Source organism: Podarcis tiliguerta (genome assembly GCF_965153285.1).
Source record: "Podarcis tiliguerta genome assembly, chromosome: 13".
Taxonomy (NCBI): Eukaryota; Metazoa; Chordata; class Lepidosauria; order Squamata; family Lacertidae; genus Podarcis; species Podarcis tiliguerta.
The window spans coordinates 20,876,588-20,893,354 of NC_139546.1; the positions used below are offsets into that span (position 1 = coordinate 20,876,588).

General features: G+C 43.4%; 1 protein-coding gene across 4 annotated transcripts in view; it reads left to right on the forward strand.

Annotated features, from left to right (window-relative positions):
• The window catches only part of HOXB9 (homeobox B9), a gene marked incomplete at its 5' end in the record, with an annotated part of 39,659 nt that extends 24,314 nt beyond the window's left edge, over positions 1 to 15,345 (forward strand). Inside the window, 3 exons of one of the 4 annotated variants that reach the window (XM_083408436.1) lie at positions 7,290 to 8,233; positions 9,869 to 9,967; positions 11,868 to 15,345. In XM_083408436.1, the coding sequence (XP_083264562.1) occupies positions 7,720 to 8,233; positions 9,869 to 9,967; positions 11,868 to 12,103 (849 nt within the window). In that variant the 3' untranslated portion in view covers positions 12,104 to 15,345. Of the gene's footprint in view, positions 1 to 7,284; positions 8,234 to 9,868; positions 9,968 to 11,867 lie in introns of those variants that run through there. The other 3 variants (XM_083408435.1, XM_083408438.1, XM_083408437.1) reach the window with 3 other exon arrangements.
• Between the last annotated feature and the right edge of the window lie 1,422 nt (positions 15,346 to 16,767).

Sequence of the window (16,767 nt, forward strand, 5' to 3'; positions counted from 1 at the left end):
CCCAAATCATCCAGATACATACACCCAACTTTTTTAAAAAAATGTTATTGGCAGATGGCAATCGGAAGTAAAGTATCACTTTACTTTGAACTTTCGTTTATGTAGGATCGCGGCCCTCCGACAATTCCCATTGCTGTTAAAGGGATGAGTTGTTCCTCACACAACCGAGTTGAACCAGAGCAGCTGGTTGTTGTGGTTGTTGAATACCAGCCGTCGATGACAACCAATAAGAGCGATATTGCATTAGACCATTGGCATCCTTATCCTAAGCTCATTTATTTGGGGGGAAAGTCTCTCATCACTGATTTCAGTAAAAGGGATGCTAACTTTATGGACAGATACAATGGGGTATGTGCAGGAGTGTGAACTTGGAAGTTCCATTGGAATCAATAACATTTATTTGCGAGTAGATAGCTTTAAAGTTTGTGTGCGCGCGCGTTTGTGTGTAAGATAACTATTGCCTAATGGAACTGATTAACCTGTCTTAGACACAAAATTAGACACAAAATTAGAGTGATACAGCAGAGAACATCCACAATAGATATGACTTCCTTTGTTCCTTAAATTAAGTTCGTTAGTCACTCAAAAGTTTATTCCATACATATTCCACACTATCACTCTCCCCAAGCTCCCGTGGATTTTCTTGACAGTTAAATGCCACCCGTTTCCACTGAATTTACTCTTAAGCAAATGAGATGAATCCCCCGCAACCTTCAGACCCATTGTCTTGCATCTAAGCTACCAATGTAGCAACCCTACTACTAGCAATAATATACTGAAGTTGTTCGGTGCTGGGACTATTTCGATTTGTATCTCAGGGTGGTATTCAACTAAGTGTTTGCCCACACAAGACCCACTGAAACGAATGAGCATGACTAAGTTAGGTCCATTTATTTCAGTGCGTCTACTCTGAGTAAAACCTAGTTGAATATCACCCTCAGTTTCGGATCTAGGTTTCATCTCTCCTCTACTTTCGACTATACTCTCTGGGAATCTTAACCCTAAAGGATGAACATCTTGGTTCCCAGACAGCTAATATTATTAAATGTATGATCCCTCCCTCAATTCCCTGGTTTTCCTTTATTGGGGTTCCTTTTTGTAACTCACACTGGCTTCTAACTTTACAAGGGATCTCTAACTGGTTTACTAACTGCTAAGATTATAAATGCCGCTTGGAATTGTGTTTTTAAAGTTAGGTCTAGTTTCTGGTCCGGGAGTATTAGCTACATGTGTAAATTGTTTTGCTTCCCTCCAGAGAAGGAATTTTCTCACTCTCCCCTCCCCTCCCTCCATTCCTCCACTTACTTAAAAGGGGGGGGGGGCTCTTAAAAAACTCCAAACGGTAGCATTCATAACCCTGGGTTAGCACAGGAAATGGAGAAAGGTAGATTTCTTCTTGTTTCTTTTCTTTTTTCTTTTTTGCCCCATAAAGGTTACAAAAACATATTTGATTTAAAACAAAATAAAGTTTTCAAATGCGGGACTCTCCCCGCCCATCTCCCCCACCCCCCAACCTCAGAACTAAAGTTTCTTTCATAACCTGTAACAGGCTGTCCAAGTTTGTTTTCTGTGCCCTGCTCTTGGGGGTCTTGATGGGGTTTTTTATAGAAATAGAAGTGTGCGCGATGTTCTTGAGTTGTAAATTAACAACAGCAAATGTTAGGAGTTGGAGGAATCCCGAGAGGCGTATTTGAGGCTACCACGAGGTAGACTCATAAAATCTACCACCATTCGCCCTTTAAAACAGTTCGATCCACAACGTGGGATTCTCTGGCTTGTCCCACGCCTCTCTAACTTAAGCACCTCTGCTTCCGAGGAAAGAAAGAGAAATGAACGAAACTTTCCACTAAATAAATGCTCTTAGGAGGTCAGTGTTAAACCGACCCCTGTATACACGTTTTCTTGAAAGTAAGATTTCAGTGGGTCTTCAAGGACACCCACGCCTTGAACGAAGCTATCGCCTCTGTTCAAAACCTTTTCCACTGGAAATCCACTAGGGCTCACGATTCAGCTCCCAGGCCATCCAAAGTAGCCCTTGGCTAACCAATCAGACTACTCAGTAGGATTTGGGTGTTGGCTTTAGGATTACAGTCTAAACTGACTTACTTGAAAGTCACCTCCATTGTAATCAGAGGGACTTAATTTGGTGTTGGCCAAAGTGTTCGTTTCAATTTAAGTCATTTGGGCTTAATCCTGTATCCGATTTCAAAAGAGCTGTCCTTCTAAGGCTTAGAAGTCATCTTGCTCAGCGTCTGTGGTACTGAAATAGCCTTAAAGTTGATGAAACTATTTGTGGGGCCCACTCTAGAAGCCTGAAGGTGGACCTCTCGAACCAAAAGTTTCCCAAAGCTGGATAGCAGTCAATGAGTCTATTCTGTTGGAAGACTGTTGACCTACTGGCAAAGTGCCTGTGCAGGGGGACCAGCTTTGCCCCACATGTTAGGTCCTTAAACTAGAGATAGAGATAGAGATAGAGACAGAGAGATAGAGGAGACAGGTGAGGGGGCCCTGCTTATCTGGGTAGGGAGTCTTACTGCCCCAGCTCTCCCTCTGGTGCTGCCTGTGGAAGCTTGCAATCTTTTTTTAAAAAGAAAAGGCTACTTGCTATTTGTCATTCCTCTCACTTTCCCCCGAAAGCTATAGGGATCCAAGCCTACCCTCTCTGAAACACTTTTCCCGGTGAAATAGGACTCACACAAAATTTGGACCCCAGAGATTTTATCATTCAGCCAGAAGATAAAATTGTGAGAGGGAAACACTTCGTTTTAAAGGAGTTACGTCTGCTGCACATTAAATAAATTTACTGGATTTTTCTCTCTCTCCAAAAGGAATTGTTTTCAGCATGCAAAACATCAAACCGAAGGTTAGCGTGTGAACGTGCGATTTGGCAATAAATTTCCATAAGAAATGTTCTTTGGACTCCCCCCCCCCCCGCCACCAGTCGAAAACAATGAAGATGTTTTTGAGCAGTCCACTGCAGTCTACTTTAATAATAAAAATAATAATGGAAGAAGCCCGTTTAGCTGGTTGGCTATAGACGTTCCATTTATTTTGTAGATATATCACAGGTCTTTAAAGCCATTTAAGCAATTAATGGAACATAATCTCATTTTATCTTTGAAATCTACTACCTGAGCTAACGGTATTTGTCTAACTTACTCCATCCAGTCCACAAACCAGAACATATCCGTACTACGACCCCAAACCCAAGCATTTAGAGCTATAAAGTCCCGTTGATATAACTCCAAGTACTCCAGTTGAAATGGGTTGATGACTGGGAAGTTTGGAGGTCTATCTGGTGACCGCTACCTCATAGCTGTAATCTTGTTGAAGACCCTATTGTGTTCTTAGTAAATTGCCCTTTAGAAATATTGAGGGTTGGGGAAAACTCTTTCCCCGTTTGCTTAACTGTTTTCCGAGCATGCATGCATCTCCATTTGGTATTTAATTTTCAACAAAAATAATAATATGTAATTATTGGTATATACTTCCTTTATGGAAATAATATCCCCCCCCAAAAAGCAAAATAATCGCCTCCCTCCGTTATAGAATCATCCAAATGGACCTGATATTTAGCCTCCCGCAAGAGAACGCGAGGAGTTGACCTGCATGGCAGTGCATATTTTTTAAAAAGGAGAAGAAATGAAAATTGATGCATCCCTGGATGCAACTCCAGTGGATGAGAAGGCAAATGACTTTTGCAGGTCTTCTTGTGTGGTTTACTTCGCTGGGGAATCCCTCAAAGCCCTGGGTTCTACTTCAGGGTAACTCTCCTGAAGTCATTTTGGTATGAATTTATATACTCAAGAAAATTATATACTCGGCTGCTGACATGCCTCATAATTATTTATAGGAGGTGCCTGAGGATTTTCCAATAATATATTTATTACAGGTAAAACATGGACAATTTATCTTGCAAAACACTGAACAGGTGTTTCCTTTCAATTAATGTTCAGTAAATTTCATCGCTATTTAATTTTTTAACCCCTTCCCCAAGAACAGCTAAAAAATGTCTGTTTATCCATTGCTTGTCTAAACCGCCCCGTCAGTCAACAAGCTGGCCTTTCCCTTTCCACAATGCCTTTAAATCATCTCTCTTACATTTTTCTTTCGCTCTAAAATCTAGAGAGCGGCTCCAAAGCAGAATGATTAAAAAAAACAACCCAGTAATTTCTGGAATACCATAAAACAGAACGCATGCTTGATTTCCAGTTTTAATTACACTGGGGGCCTTTTTCATCCCGAAAGGGGGTGGGCGTCTCTAAGTCTTGAATACATATATATGAAATTAGGAAAATTAAACAAGAGGTTGATTTAAGGAATTATTTTTGTGTTGTGATTCTCTCCCCCCCGCCCCAATATTGCTCTAGAGATTCAAAGTAATGGCACCAAGCAGTGATGCAGTCTTACAGGAAAAGCCTATAGTTCTAGGTAAAAGCAAACAGAATTCGGATCTCAATGAAGGCCATAATAATTCTGCAACTGACCACACAACCTACCCCAAATGATTCATTTTACATGCTATGGCTACCAAATCGTGGGAGCATGATCCAGACAACGTTAAACACATTTGAAGGTCCCACCAGTTTCAGTGGGAGTGTGAGGCACTAGTTTAACTCTCCGACTGAAACCAATAGGCCAAAAAACGTTTTAAGTTTGACTTGGGGTGCTTAAGACTGCAGACTCTCTTGGAGGTAAATCCCATGGAACTTGCTATTACTTACTGCTGAATAAACATGCGTAGCATCCTGCTATAACATTTCTTTCTTTCGTCCCAGAGGAAAGAGAATCTCGAGGTAGATGGGATGGAAGCAGTGATCTAGATATTGGTTTCAGGTGTTTTTTGAAACCTTCAAGCGCAAAAGAACTTTTTAGTCTGTCTAATCCTCTATCTATGCCCCTGAATGCATCTACTATCCAACAAGTCAACTATCTTTTCTGTTTCCTTTTTGACTCCCTGCCTCTATCACAACACTAAACATATTTTACTCTGAAGTAGGTTTCATTGGTCCCAAAGGAACTTACTTCCAAATAAGTATTCTTTATATTGCATTCTCTTTCTCTTTCTCTCTCTGGATTCTTTTAATTATTTTTAAAAACCTGTACCAGTCTATCTGTCTGTCTGTCTTTCCTTCAATCTCTTCCTATTCATTTTTGTCTCTCGATACGATCCTTCGTCCATCTCAGATCTGATCTGCTACCTACCAACACAGCACCTTGGTGTGCAACACACAGACAAACATCATCTCCATCCTTTTGAGAAAATTACTTGAGGAAAATGACAGCCTTCTTTTAGACGTGACGTTGTTGCTGATCTTGGGCTAATTTTCTTCATGGCCCAGAATTATGCTCTATAAGAATGAGTGGTTCTCTCAAGGAGAGCAATCGCTTAATCGAACCCCTCTGTCCTCGCAGAATTTCCCCTGCACCAGTATTGAACAATTATTCCGCGCTGCATTTTGGACCAAGGACAACCCTTGGTGTGAGAACTCGGGGTCTTTTTCACCCTCTCTGTCTCTCTCTAGTGCCGGAAAGGTTATGGGGCTGTGTCCAGTTAAAACCTCTATCGAGCACTTCCTGCTCTGCTAGAAGGAAAACTGAACCCTCCGCGTTGCAAAAGGCGAATTTACGATAGGGCATTGTGTGAGATCCTTGACAGAGACAGACAGCTCGATCTGCAAGACTGTTAAGCCGAAGCTCGTTGGGATATTTTGGTCATTTTAGGCCTATTGGGCACGCCCTACGGCTCTAAATCTACTTACTTGGAAGTAAATCCCACTGAGATAAGTGGACATAAACTCTCACATGAATATACTTAGGGTCTGGGTTGTCAGCCTACACGCCACAGCGGTTGGCTTGGACATAACTGCTCCGGAGCAAATGCGCTGTGAGATGTTGTAGTGGGATCATTGATTGAAACATACAAGGCTTCTGCTTAACTGGATTGGATCTGGAGCATCAAAAAGGTTGAGAAGGAAGAGGGGATGGAGGGAGACGTGCGCTGATATGTTCAAGACACCCCTTGGGCTCCCCCCCCCCCCTAAACACCCTCCTTTTCCACAGGCAGTAAATTCAAGGCTATAAAAATCAGAGAAAGCTAATGTAAGTTTTATTCAACTATTTAACCGTCTCAAGTCTAACGCCTTCTGTAAGGAAACAAAGAGGATCAGTACCGGATTGGACATTTTACAAGGGTAGTAAAATTAAAGTGCGTGTATATGGCGGGGCGGGAAGGGAGAGAGAGAGAGAGAGAGAGAGGAGTGTGTTGATTTCAGCGATGCAACTCAGCCTCTCCCCCCCCCCCCCGTTGCTTTCAAAACAAACCGGGCTATTGCAGTAGAGACCCTACAGATCATCGATCTGTTTATCTGAATCTTGAAATGAACTCATATAGACGAACAAAACATTGAAACCTATAGCTTCTCTTTCTGTATATGTGTCTATATGCATGCATACCACATATATGGAGAGAGAGAGAGAAAGAGAGCGAGAGATCTGCCTAAACACATATGCATATGTGGCGAGACTTGTGTTTTTTTAATTATAAGCTTATCATGTGCTATGGGCTTCACTTACAGGAGACAGATTTCACTCAGGCATGCATATTGCATATGCAGATGCACATCCGTGTATACACACACACCGAGGCATACATAATACACACACGGCAGTGTTTAATATATAATGCACACAGACCTTACTCTATACACACGCTTGACAGTTACGTTTAACCAGGGAAAGGAAGGCAACAAGATCAGGAAGTCATCCGATACGGAAAAAAAAGAGTCTACTAATATTTTACTTCCAATCCACAATCCACCCATAACGATCATCGCCATCTCCCGTACATACATTTCAAAGCCCTCCATTGTAACCCATGCGAAAGGTATCACCTCCCTCTTTTAGAAAACTTTAGAGGAAAGCCAGCGCAATTTATATTGCCTTGCCCCCCACCCTCCCTCAGCTGAACAACACGGGCACCTCGAAGGAGAGTGAGCGGAGTCTAGAATTACACAGTTTATAGATGTGGGGGGGGGGGTGGAGGGACGCGCGGGGGGGGGGGCGGTGCACGGAAAGAGAGAATTTCCCCCAGAAGAGTGTTAGTGAAGGCAAAGAGAGGGCAAAACACAGCATTTTTCTTTCATGTTTCAGAAGGGGATTTTAAAGAGAGAGAGAGAGAGGAGGGGGGAATCTATTAACCCCCACCCCCCACGCCACGCCACCTCCTCCCCTCCCCACCGGCGTTTGCACTGTACGTTTCGCGCTTTCTGAACTCCCGACGTTTTGCAACATTGCATCAACATAACACAATCCATCCTTGATATGGAATGCAGAGGGCGGTTTGACAGCCCAGCGCAACCCCCTCCGCTAGGATTGATTTACGCCTGCCCTGACGCTTTATCAGCCTGACGAAAAAAGTTTGACCAATCATTTTGCTGGAAGCTCCCAACCCGGCAGTCCCGACTGTACTTTTTCTTGGCTAGGAAGTTGATGCTGGAGGAGAAAAGGGGGTTAAAGGCAGAGAGTCGCCTGTGGTTTCTTTCTTTTTTTCTTTTCCCCCCTTCTTTTTTATTTTTTTTTACAGCTTCCCCTCTATATACCCTAATACTTATAGAGCCTGCTTAACTACAGATCTACTCCTCTCTCTCTCTTTTTTTTATTATTGCTTGCTTGCTTTTTCCCCTTCACTGAACCGTGGGGCTCGTATGATGTCCAAGAATGTCCATTTCTGGAACTCTTAGCAATTATTATGTCGACTCCATTATAAGTCATGACAGCGAAGACTCTCCCGCCGCCAAATTCTCTTCCGGGCAGTATTCAAACTCCAGACAAACTAGCCACAGTGAACACCTCGAGTTCCCCTCTTGTAGTTTCCAGCCCAAATCCTCCGTTTTCAGCGCTTCCTGGACGCCACTGACGCCACACACGGCTGCTACCCTTCCTTCGGTCTACCATCCTTACATCCAGCATCAAAACGTCCCTACCTCCGAGAGCAGGTATCTACGGAGCTGGCTGGACCCCGTGCCCCGAGCAGAGAGCATAGCAGCCGGGCAGGGACCAGTTAAAACAGAGCCGCTGCTGGGACACCCCGGGGAGATCCGTAAACAGGGGACACAGGAGTACCATTTAGAAACTTCTGCTGGAAGGGAAGGGATCGCTTCCAATCAAAGGCCCAGCTTCGAGGACAATAAAGTTTGCGAAGGAAGCGAGGACAAAAGCAGGCCAGATCAAAGTAAGTTATAAAAAGTGAGGAAGTGAACAGCATAAAAACCTAAGAGGGGGTGTCATAAAACGGCACAATGGGCGAGGGAAGCTTTAAAAAAAAATATAACCAGGTCTTAAAAGAGAAATCTCTCCCTTCCCCCAGCCCTACTACGCCACCCCCCCCCAAAAAAAAATCCCACTAGCGCTGTTCTAGCATTGGAGGGGTGTGGGGGTGGCAAAGATTTATCTGCTGCTTATTGCGATATGTATTTATTTTTAAGTCAATGGAATATCATGCAAAAAGGGGGGAACGAGATTCGATCTTCCTCTCCCAGTGGTTTGAAGAAGGGCAAGTCACAATGTTTGTCTTGGCTATATAGGAAAATGAGCAGCGGGGGAAAGTGAACTGGGAAAGATCGGCGTGTGTGTGTCTGTCTGTCTGTCTCTGCGGTTTTTATCCATCTAAGTTATACTCAAAGCAGGGCCATTAAAATGAATGGACGCCCGTCATTCATGTCCATTATTTCCAATGGGTCTACTCTGAGTAGGACTATCGTGGATCTTTGGGTGGGGGAGGGTGGCGAGATCTGGGGAAAGATATTTGTTTTGTTTTTAAAAGGGGCCGAAAGAAGTTCACGTGGAGGAATGAGGAGGGGGCTTTGTTACTCTGTGCCCTTGTTTACCTTGAAAGACCCCCGGTTCCCTCCGCCGCGCTTTCTTCTGTCACTCTCTCTCTCTCTCTTCCTGATTGTTGATTGTTGTTTGTTTATGAAATGCACCCGACATGCGTATGAATATTTCAGAGCCCAAAGCCGCCGCCCTCTCCCCCCCCCCCTCAACAAAACAGTAAAATGGGGAACGAGCTTAATTGGGTCTTTTATTTCCTAAAGGGGAACAGACTGGCAAACTCTTAAACTTAATCGTGTGCTTCATTTTGCAACCTGGTGGTGGGTGGTGGCTATTATCTCCCATTCCTGCTCCACCACCCCACCCCTACGCGGAAAAATATATATATCTAGCGAAAAGAGTTTGGCGAGGGATGGAGGTACAATAAAATATAATAGGAATCATCTTTGCCTCTTACGTATTCTTCAAGGTAAAGAAAGAGGATGCTCTGAAGGCTGTCTCCACCGCCTTTCCCCCTGTGTGAGACGTTTCAAACAGCCGAAGAGCTCGATTCAGTATTTTGGTTGGTAGGGAAAGTATGACTTAGATGGTTTAAAATCTCAGCGCAAGTCATTCAGCCGAGGCGATGGCTTCCTGGCATTCTTGCGGGGGCCCGGGGGGGTGGAATGCAATCTATCGATTTGTCACTATCTTTTCTCAACTGATTCTTTATTTTATTTTTTTTAAGCTTTATTATTATTATTTTAAAAATGTAAGTTCCCAGTCCGGTGGAGTGGGGGATGAAACAGCGAGAATTTTGAACGGGCTGTTGGGGCAGTTCTGTACGTCTTCGTCGCATTTCACTCAGCCTTGCACAGTGGGAGGGGGGCGAATAAGGGAGTTTTTTGTGTACTGTGTTTGTTGGGACGCTGGCAGGATATCTGGATCAGCGGCTGAAGAGAACGGTAGAGAAGAAGTAGAAGGGTGCTTAAAAATAAAAAAAAAAAGCTTATGTGCCCCCCTTTACCCTCCTCCCCACCCCCATCTTTCTCCCCAGCCCCGGGACTGAAGATAGATAAAAATCTTACCCAAGAACCCTGCTCGATTCCAGAGGCCCAGGCTGCCCAAGGGCGTCCTGTGCAATCTAGCTTAGAAGGTATGTTTGGTCTGATATGGAGAGAATGCTATAAAAAGAAGAAGAAGATGGAGGGAAGGAAGAAGGAGGAAAAGTCCGTGGCAGAAGCAGAAGTTAATGGTCTGACACTTGCCATGCCCTTCTTTCCCATTCGGAAAGCATTGCGCTTTTGAGAATCCACACTCTTCGAGAAGGTCTAATTTGTGTATATATAAATGTGTGCCATTTTGGGTTGTGTGTGGGATGGTGGGAGAGTAGCGTGCCAAGCGAACATTTCTCTCTTCTTTTTGTTTGTTTGTTTCCTGTTTGGGGAATAGTGTGAAATGAAAGATAAACTTGTTTTCCTGTGGCAGACGTCATGTTTCCTTGAAATGCCAAGAAATCACGCACATACATATACACACACACACCACTAAAAGGAGGGCCATTGGTGGAGATTTCATCCAAATGCCATTAAAAGATAGGTAGCGGTATTAATTATTAACAGCATGCCTCTTTAATATTTAATTCTGCCTATTAGAGCCAGTCACTTCTGTTGTGGAATCGGCTGCTCGGATTTGTAAGACGGGGGGAGCTAAACCTGGTTTAAAAAACAACTCCGAATGCATTTCATTTTGTAACGTGCAAGGAAATGGCATCGGTGCACCTCCCGCACCGCTTAAAACGATCCCTAAGTAAGACAGAAGTTTGGCTTTGGAGTATAAAACTCCCCGTTTGATTATCAACAAGAGTTTCAGTCCTGACCAGCCGGCGCAGCTCAAATGTATTCTAGGTTTCTTTCGTCAAATATTCCGTCACAACGAGGCTTCTTTAATCTTGAATAGACCCATTACAATATAAATATATTCTCTCTCTCTCTGGGTGGGTGGGTGTGTTCCTATCTCCTTACGCAGAAATGGATTCTATCCACACTCTTGTTTCTGCCATGACTCGTGCAAAGAGGGATCCTAACCCTCATGAAGTTGTTTCTTGAATTACTATTCGGGCTAAATAAATAAATACCCCCCCCCCCAAACACTGGGAGCGATGCACAGTCCGCTGGGCAGGTCTTACTATGTGTCTTGCGCAGGATAGCTTCCTGGTGAATTGTGGCCTGTGTTCATTGTCACCCTGTGCTTCTCCAGAGTCTTTTGCGGTGCTTAGGAGGACCGTGATGTAAACACCTCTTTCCGGACAACACATACAGGCAACAACAAGCATATGGTTTCCCCGCTGGCAGGGGTAGCTAGGGTGTCACAGGTCTTATTTTTTAAAAAAAGTAAATTATAAGAAAGCCGAAGAGAAGGAGGGAGTGCTAAATTATGCATAGTTTTATATGAATCAATTTGTATATATGACACTTCGCTAGAAAGGCAATCTGCGCGCCACGATCCTCCAAAGAGGCGCAGGAAATTAAAGAATACTGTAGAATACTATGACATCTTCCCATAGTGTTCATCTGACAATAGACCCTTCCTTCCTCCCATAATCTACCATCTATCTATATATAGAGAAACAGATGGACACCCTGTGTGTGTGCGTAAATATATTTCATCCTTCCTTCCTTCCCATTCAACCAATAGCTGCATCATTTGCTATAGTCTCTAACCACCTTCTAGTGTCAGAAAAAGGCTCCGTGAACTTTCCCTTTTTAGTATCAGTTTCTTCCCCAGACATATATCCATAAATGTTCAAATATTAGTAGGCATTCTTTCTACAACTGTTCGCTTGTTGCTTTTCAAAGGTGGCTTTCATTTATAACCTGTAATGTACTTGAGGGGTGCCCCTCTTTTACGTGGGTGCTCATCTTCTCCCAGCTCAAAAGTTGACCAAGAGTCCCTTCTTCTGAGGAAGCGGTGTGTGTGTGTGTTTGGGTTGTGTGTCTCTGTGGATTCCAGTGGCGCTTGTCTGACGGGGCCTCCTCGCTGTCTTTCTTTTCCAGGTAACCCTGCAGCCAACTGGTTGCACGCTCGCTCTTCCCGGAAGAAACGATGCCCCTACACCAAGTACCAGACCTTGGAACTGGAGAAGGAGTTTCTCTTCAATATGTACCTCACCAGGGACCGTAGACACGAAGTGGCCAGGCTCCTCAACCTGAGCGAGAGACAAGTCAAAATCTGGTTTCAGAACCGAAGGATGAAGATGAAGAAAATGAACAAGGAGCAAGGGAAAGAATGATGCTCTCCTTCTCCCTTTCCACACCCCTCCCTCTTCTCACCCCCAATTTTGCCCCCGTCTCGAAACTTATATGCTGTATATTTATGGGCACTGACTTGCCAGCGGTGCTTCAGATAGCAACGAAACCACGCCAAACCCGAACAGACCACCGTGGTTTGCATGCAAAGGGTGCCCATAATAGGAATGCACCTGTTTTCATCCCGTTGAGTCTTTCTCACTGTTAAAGATTATTGACGAGGTAACGCCAATTTGGGGCACATGTTTGTTTGTTTGTTTGTTTGTTTGTTTGTTTGTTTCCCCTTTGGGTGCATGTGTTCCTTCTACCGAGATAACTGAGAGGGTCCCATCTATGCACATAAGTCGTTCTTTCGGATAGTCCTTATAGAGCCCCTCAGCTGGTCCCTCCAATGAAAATAAGCATCTACATCTGACAAGTGCTCTGTCCCGAACACAAGGTACCTTCCAACCTGGGGTTCCTCTGGGCAAACTGCTTAGAAATGAACGGGGGAGTTCCACGGCAACAGTGGAGAGTCCTGGGACCGGGGGAGTTGTGCCTCTCAATACCTTCCCCCATCTTATATTCCTTTTCCTATGGAGAGGAGATGGGCACATCGCTCTCCACGGAGCAAAAAGCGAATCCGATAAGGAATATCAAATGAAGGGAACCAGTTAAACTCACCAACTTTTCGAGGACTTCGCCTCCATTTCTTGAGGGTCAGAAGAAGTCCCATTGCGTAGGGAACCCGCACCCCCCCTTCCTTCACATATATTCAAATGGGGCAGGAGAGAGGTTTACTAATGAGACAGGGATGCCATTTTCACAAATGAAGCCCACCGCCTAATCAAGGCTGCAAGGGAACCACCTCGAGGCCAAACAGGGCGCAGGGCTTTTGCGAGGCCTCCCCTTCCTTGCGCAGGAGAACTTCCCCACAGCCACCACCGCGTTGTGCTTCTCCTTCCCCACGAAGTTTGGTTTTAACTTTTAAACAGACGAGCCATGTTGAGTTTTGGGGAAGGGGCGCACGCTAGCTTTGCAAAAGTGAAGAGAAGGCTGCTCCCACCTGTGCTCGATTCTTTATCATTTGCAGTGGAAATGAATTTCCGTGAAACTGTTCAAGGGCCAAGTGTGGGATGAGGGTCCCTGGGTTTTCCTTTCCCCCCACTCGCCCATCCACCCTCTCTTTCTCCTTCATCCAGACTTCTGCTGAGAAGTTTTGATACTTGAATGTTTCAAGGGATGTTTTCCCTTATACCCCATTGCTCCTGGAAGACATATAAATCCATCTTTCATGTTCACATGAAAAAGAACTCTTGAGTGGCATAAAAAGGTCGCTATGGCATTTGGGGTGGGGACTGCCCCACAGATAGACATCCTCACTGTTTACAAAAAGGGGACAAAGAAAGAACTCCCATTTCATACTCGGAAAAAGGGGGTGACCATATCTGAAAGGGAGTCCTACCCCACTCCCTTTGAAATCGCCCCACATGGGGTTCTGTTTCCCCATGTGTTTAAAATAGTTTTATCCCCACCCGACTCCTGTCCATCTTTGGCAGGACTTGGGAGGGGGAAGTAGGTAGGTGAGTAACTTTAGTACAAGGTGGTTTTACGGCGCGTACGGATTTTCGTTCTTTTGTTTGTTTTCATAGAAGGGGGGAATGTGTTCGTGGTTGTGATTTTGTGAACGTTCAGCTTGTTTTCTGTGGCTTTTAGGAATATAAAAATGGGGTCTGTACCTGTTAGTTCCAGAGCTGGCGAAAAATATACATATAGAAACACGCCCCCCCCTTCAAGCCTTCGTATAACCCCCACCCCCTTCTGATTTACCACTTCTAGAAAGGACACCTTTATGTGGTGGAAAAGTTTTCCTAGAAAAACAAAGGGGGTGGGAAATTAGGTGGGGAGAGAGAGAAGAAATTAATGTCTGTCTTTCGGAATGTTTCGAGACAAAACAGTCCCAGCAGAGAAATCTAATTTCATAGAATATTATATAGGACTTTTATACCATTTTTGCCTGCTGATAAGCAGTTGTGCTTTAGAGATTTGATAGGCATATTTTGATCTTTCGACATGGCGTGGCCTGGTTTGCAGGCTTTTCCTGAGGCGGGAAGGAAATAATCCTTTTAGGGTTCAGCGTCAAAGAAGATAAAATCTGCATTTTTTAAATAAAAGGGTTTTTTTTTGGGGGGGGGGGTTCCTATCACTTTCTCTTAGAATCCTCCCGTCCTATATAAGTTATTGGAGGGTGGGGAGCTTGCAGGAGTGATATCCGACGAGGCAAACTATAAGCGAATTCCGTTTTATAAAGGTTAAACTTTAGAGGGTCCCAGTGGCTTAAATTAGTCAAACTTCACCTTGTCTTATAAAACCAGTTCCCTAATGGAATTTCCAAGGAAGCGTCCTAATTCCGCCCCCCTCCTACTAAGTATAAAATCGGAGGTGTTTTGTTTTGTTTTAGATAGTATTTCCATCATTGGAGTGTATTTTGAGCCAGCTGGGGTTGGGTAGAATTCTGCGGTTTTGTCTGTTTCGGTTTTTTAACTCGCTGGTGCACTAAGTGAATCTGAAACCCGACAGGACGCGGAGAGCATCTTTCAAAATCGCCCTGAACCCCCTTTCAGCGCTAACATTCACATTTTGTAAAGAAAGCCTTCTCTATAAATGTATTAGCATATTCACTCATTTTAGCCATAGGCTCATTCCTAGACCTTATTAGTGAAGACAAGAGAAGTTTTTTAAAACCGCATTTTTGCTAAAGCATGGATTAATAAACAGAATTAAATTTAAAATAAATAAATAAAACTAGCTGATTTCGTTAGAGGAAACTCTGTTCTTGAGAGTGAGAGAAAACGTTTGGAAAAACCTTCTGTTGTTTCTTCTGTTCCATCGGTTCAAAATGTATTTTCCACAGCTGTTTAATGCCTCAAAATAAAAACCGATTTTAGGGAAGGGAGACCCCCCTACCTATATCTCATTGTGTTATACTGCTTCTTCTAGAACTTCAGAATATTTGCAACTGTGTTCGTTTGTTTGTTTCCTTTACTGGCTATTAAGGGTGTGTTATAAAGATAGTTTTGTATTGTTTTGTTTTCGTTTGGTCAGTGGCTCCCCTTTTTTTTACGTCACTAAGAAAAGCTGATAATGATTCAATTTCGGCGCGTTTTTGTTTTCTTCCCGTGTGAAATCGGTTGCATCTATAAACCCATTCAGCAAAACAGAAATAAAGCGGTTCTCCGTCTTTCCATTTGTGGCGAAAAGAGTCGTTATTATTACTTTTTTAAAGCCAAGAAAAAGAATGGACGGACGGATGAATGAATGGATGGATGGCTGGGTGAATGAGGGAAAGGGGGGGAAGTATGTGAGTGAGTTAATATTATGTTTACACATGACAATTTGAGAGGCTTCTACATGCAGTCCAATGATGGCGAGGCGAAGGTTCTTTTTCAGGGCTGGGACGAAGTAGATCCAGGATCCCCCAACTTACATTGGAGTTCAAAAGAAATAGAAAAGGGGAAAAAAGAAATATAATGCAGCTCTGATAAACATATCTTGCCTTACAACTCATTCGCACGGCCAATAAGCTTTCATGTAACGATCCTTCCCCAAAGCGACTTGTCCTACATATTTCAATTAGAACCATTACCAACTGGGAAAGGAATATCCATGTGCTGTTTTTAATAGTGTTTTTCAATTACCCACGACCAAAAAAAAATCTAAATAATGAGGCCAGAAACAAACCAACCACGGTTTTCTTATAACACGAACCTTGAAATGTAAAGTTGGCTGATGTCAAAAATAAAAAGAAATGCTCTGTTTTGATCATGGTGATGATTTCTTATTTTATTTTTGAAAAAAAATATTTTTTTAAAAAAATATATATTTTCAAGCTCTGGAAAGAGAAGGGGGAAATGATCGCTGGATCTAAGTGGAAGAGAAGTGGGAGCGGAGCTTGTCATAAAAGAGAGAGCGAGAGAAGAAAAGTCTGCGCGGTAGGGCTGCAATAAAAGAATATGACCGCCATAAAACTTTATAGGGTATAAATTTCTGAAGGTTAAGGAACTAAGCAACTGTAAAGCAAACAAGAGTAGAAAACTTTCAGAAGCTCCTAAATTACTAGAATGTCTTGAGAGAGAGGAGATGAGGGGGATGGAAGAAGTAGACAGACATTTGTGCCTTGTTTACCCAGAAATTGAGGGCACTTTTTTAATAATAATAATAAAAAGAATGTTTTTAGGAAGAGAGAGAGGGAGAGAAAGAAAGAAAGAAAGAAAGAAAGAAAGAAAGAAAGAAAGAAAGAAAGAAAGAAAGAAAAAAAGAAAGAGAAAAGTCTACATAATTTATCCCCCTCTTGTGAATTCTGTGAAAATCCAGCGTTCTGGATCGCTTCGCCCTTTGTGTGGCGCTTCTTATCACTTCCAAGCTGCCAGCATCCTGGATCATAAACTCACAACAAACACACACAAACACACACCATCATATATATACACACACACCCCAAAGTTCTGGCGAGACGTCTGGGTTTAGAAAGCCTTTCTCCACTCTTTTTAATCTATTTACAACCCGAGCTTTTCCCCCATCCAGAGCAGAATACTTCAATTGTTTAGTCTCGGGTTTTGAAACAATGGTGGATTTTTTCCCCCCTTCCCAAAAGCAAAATCCCAGCCCC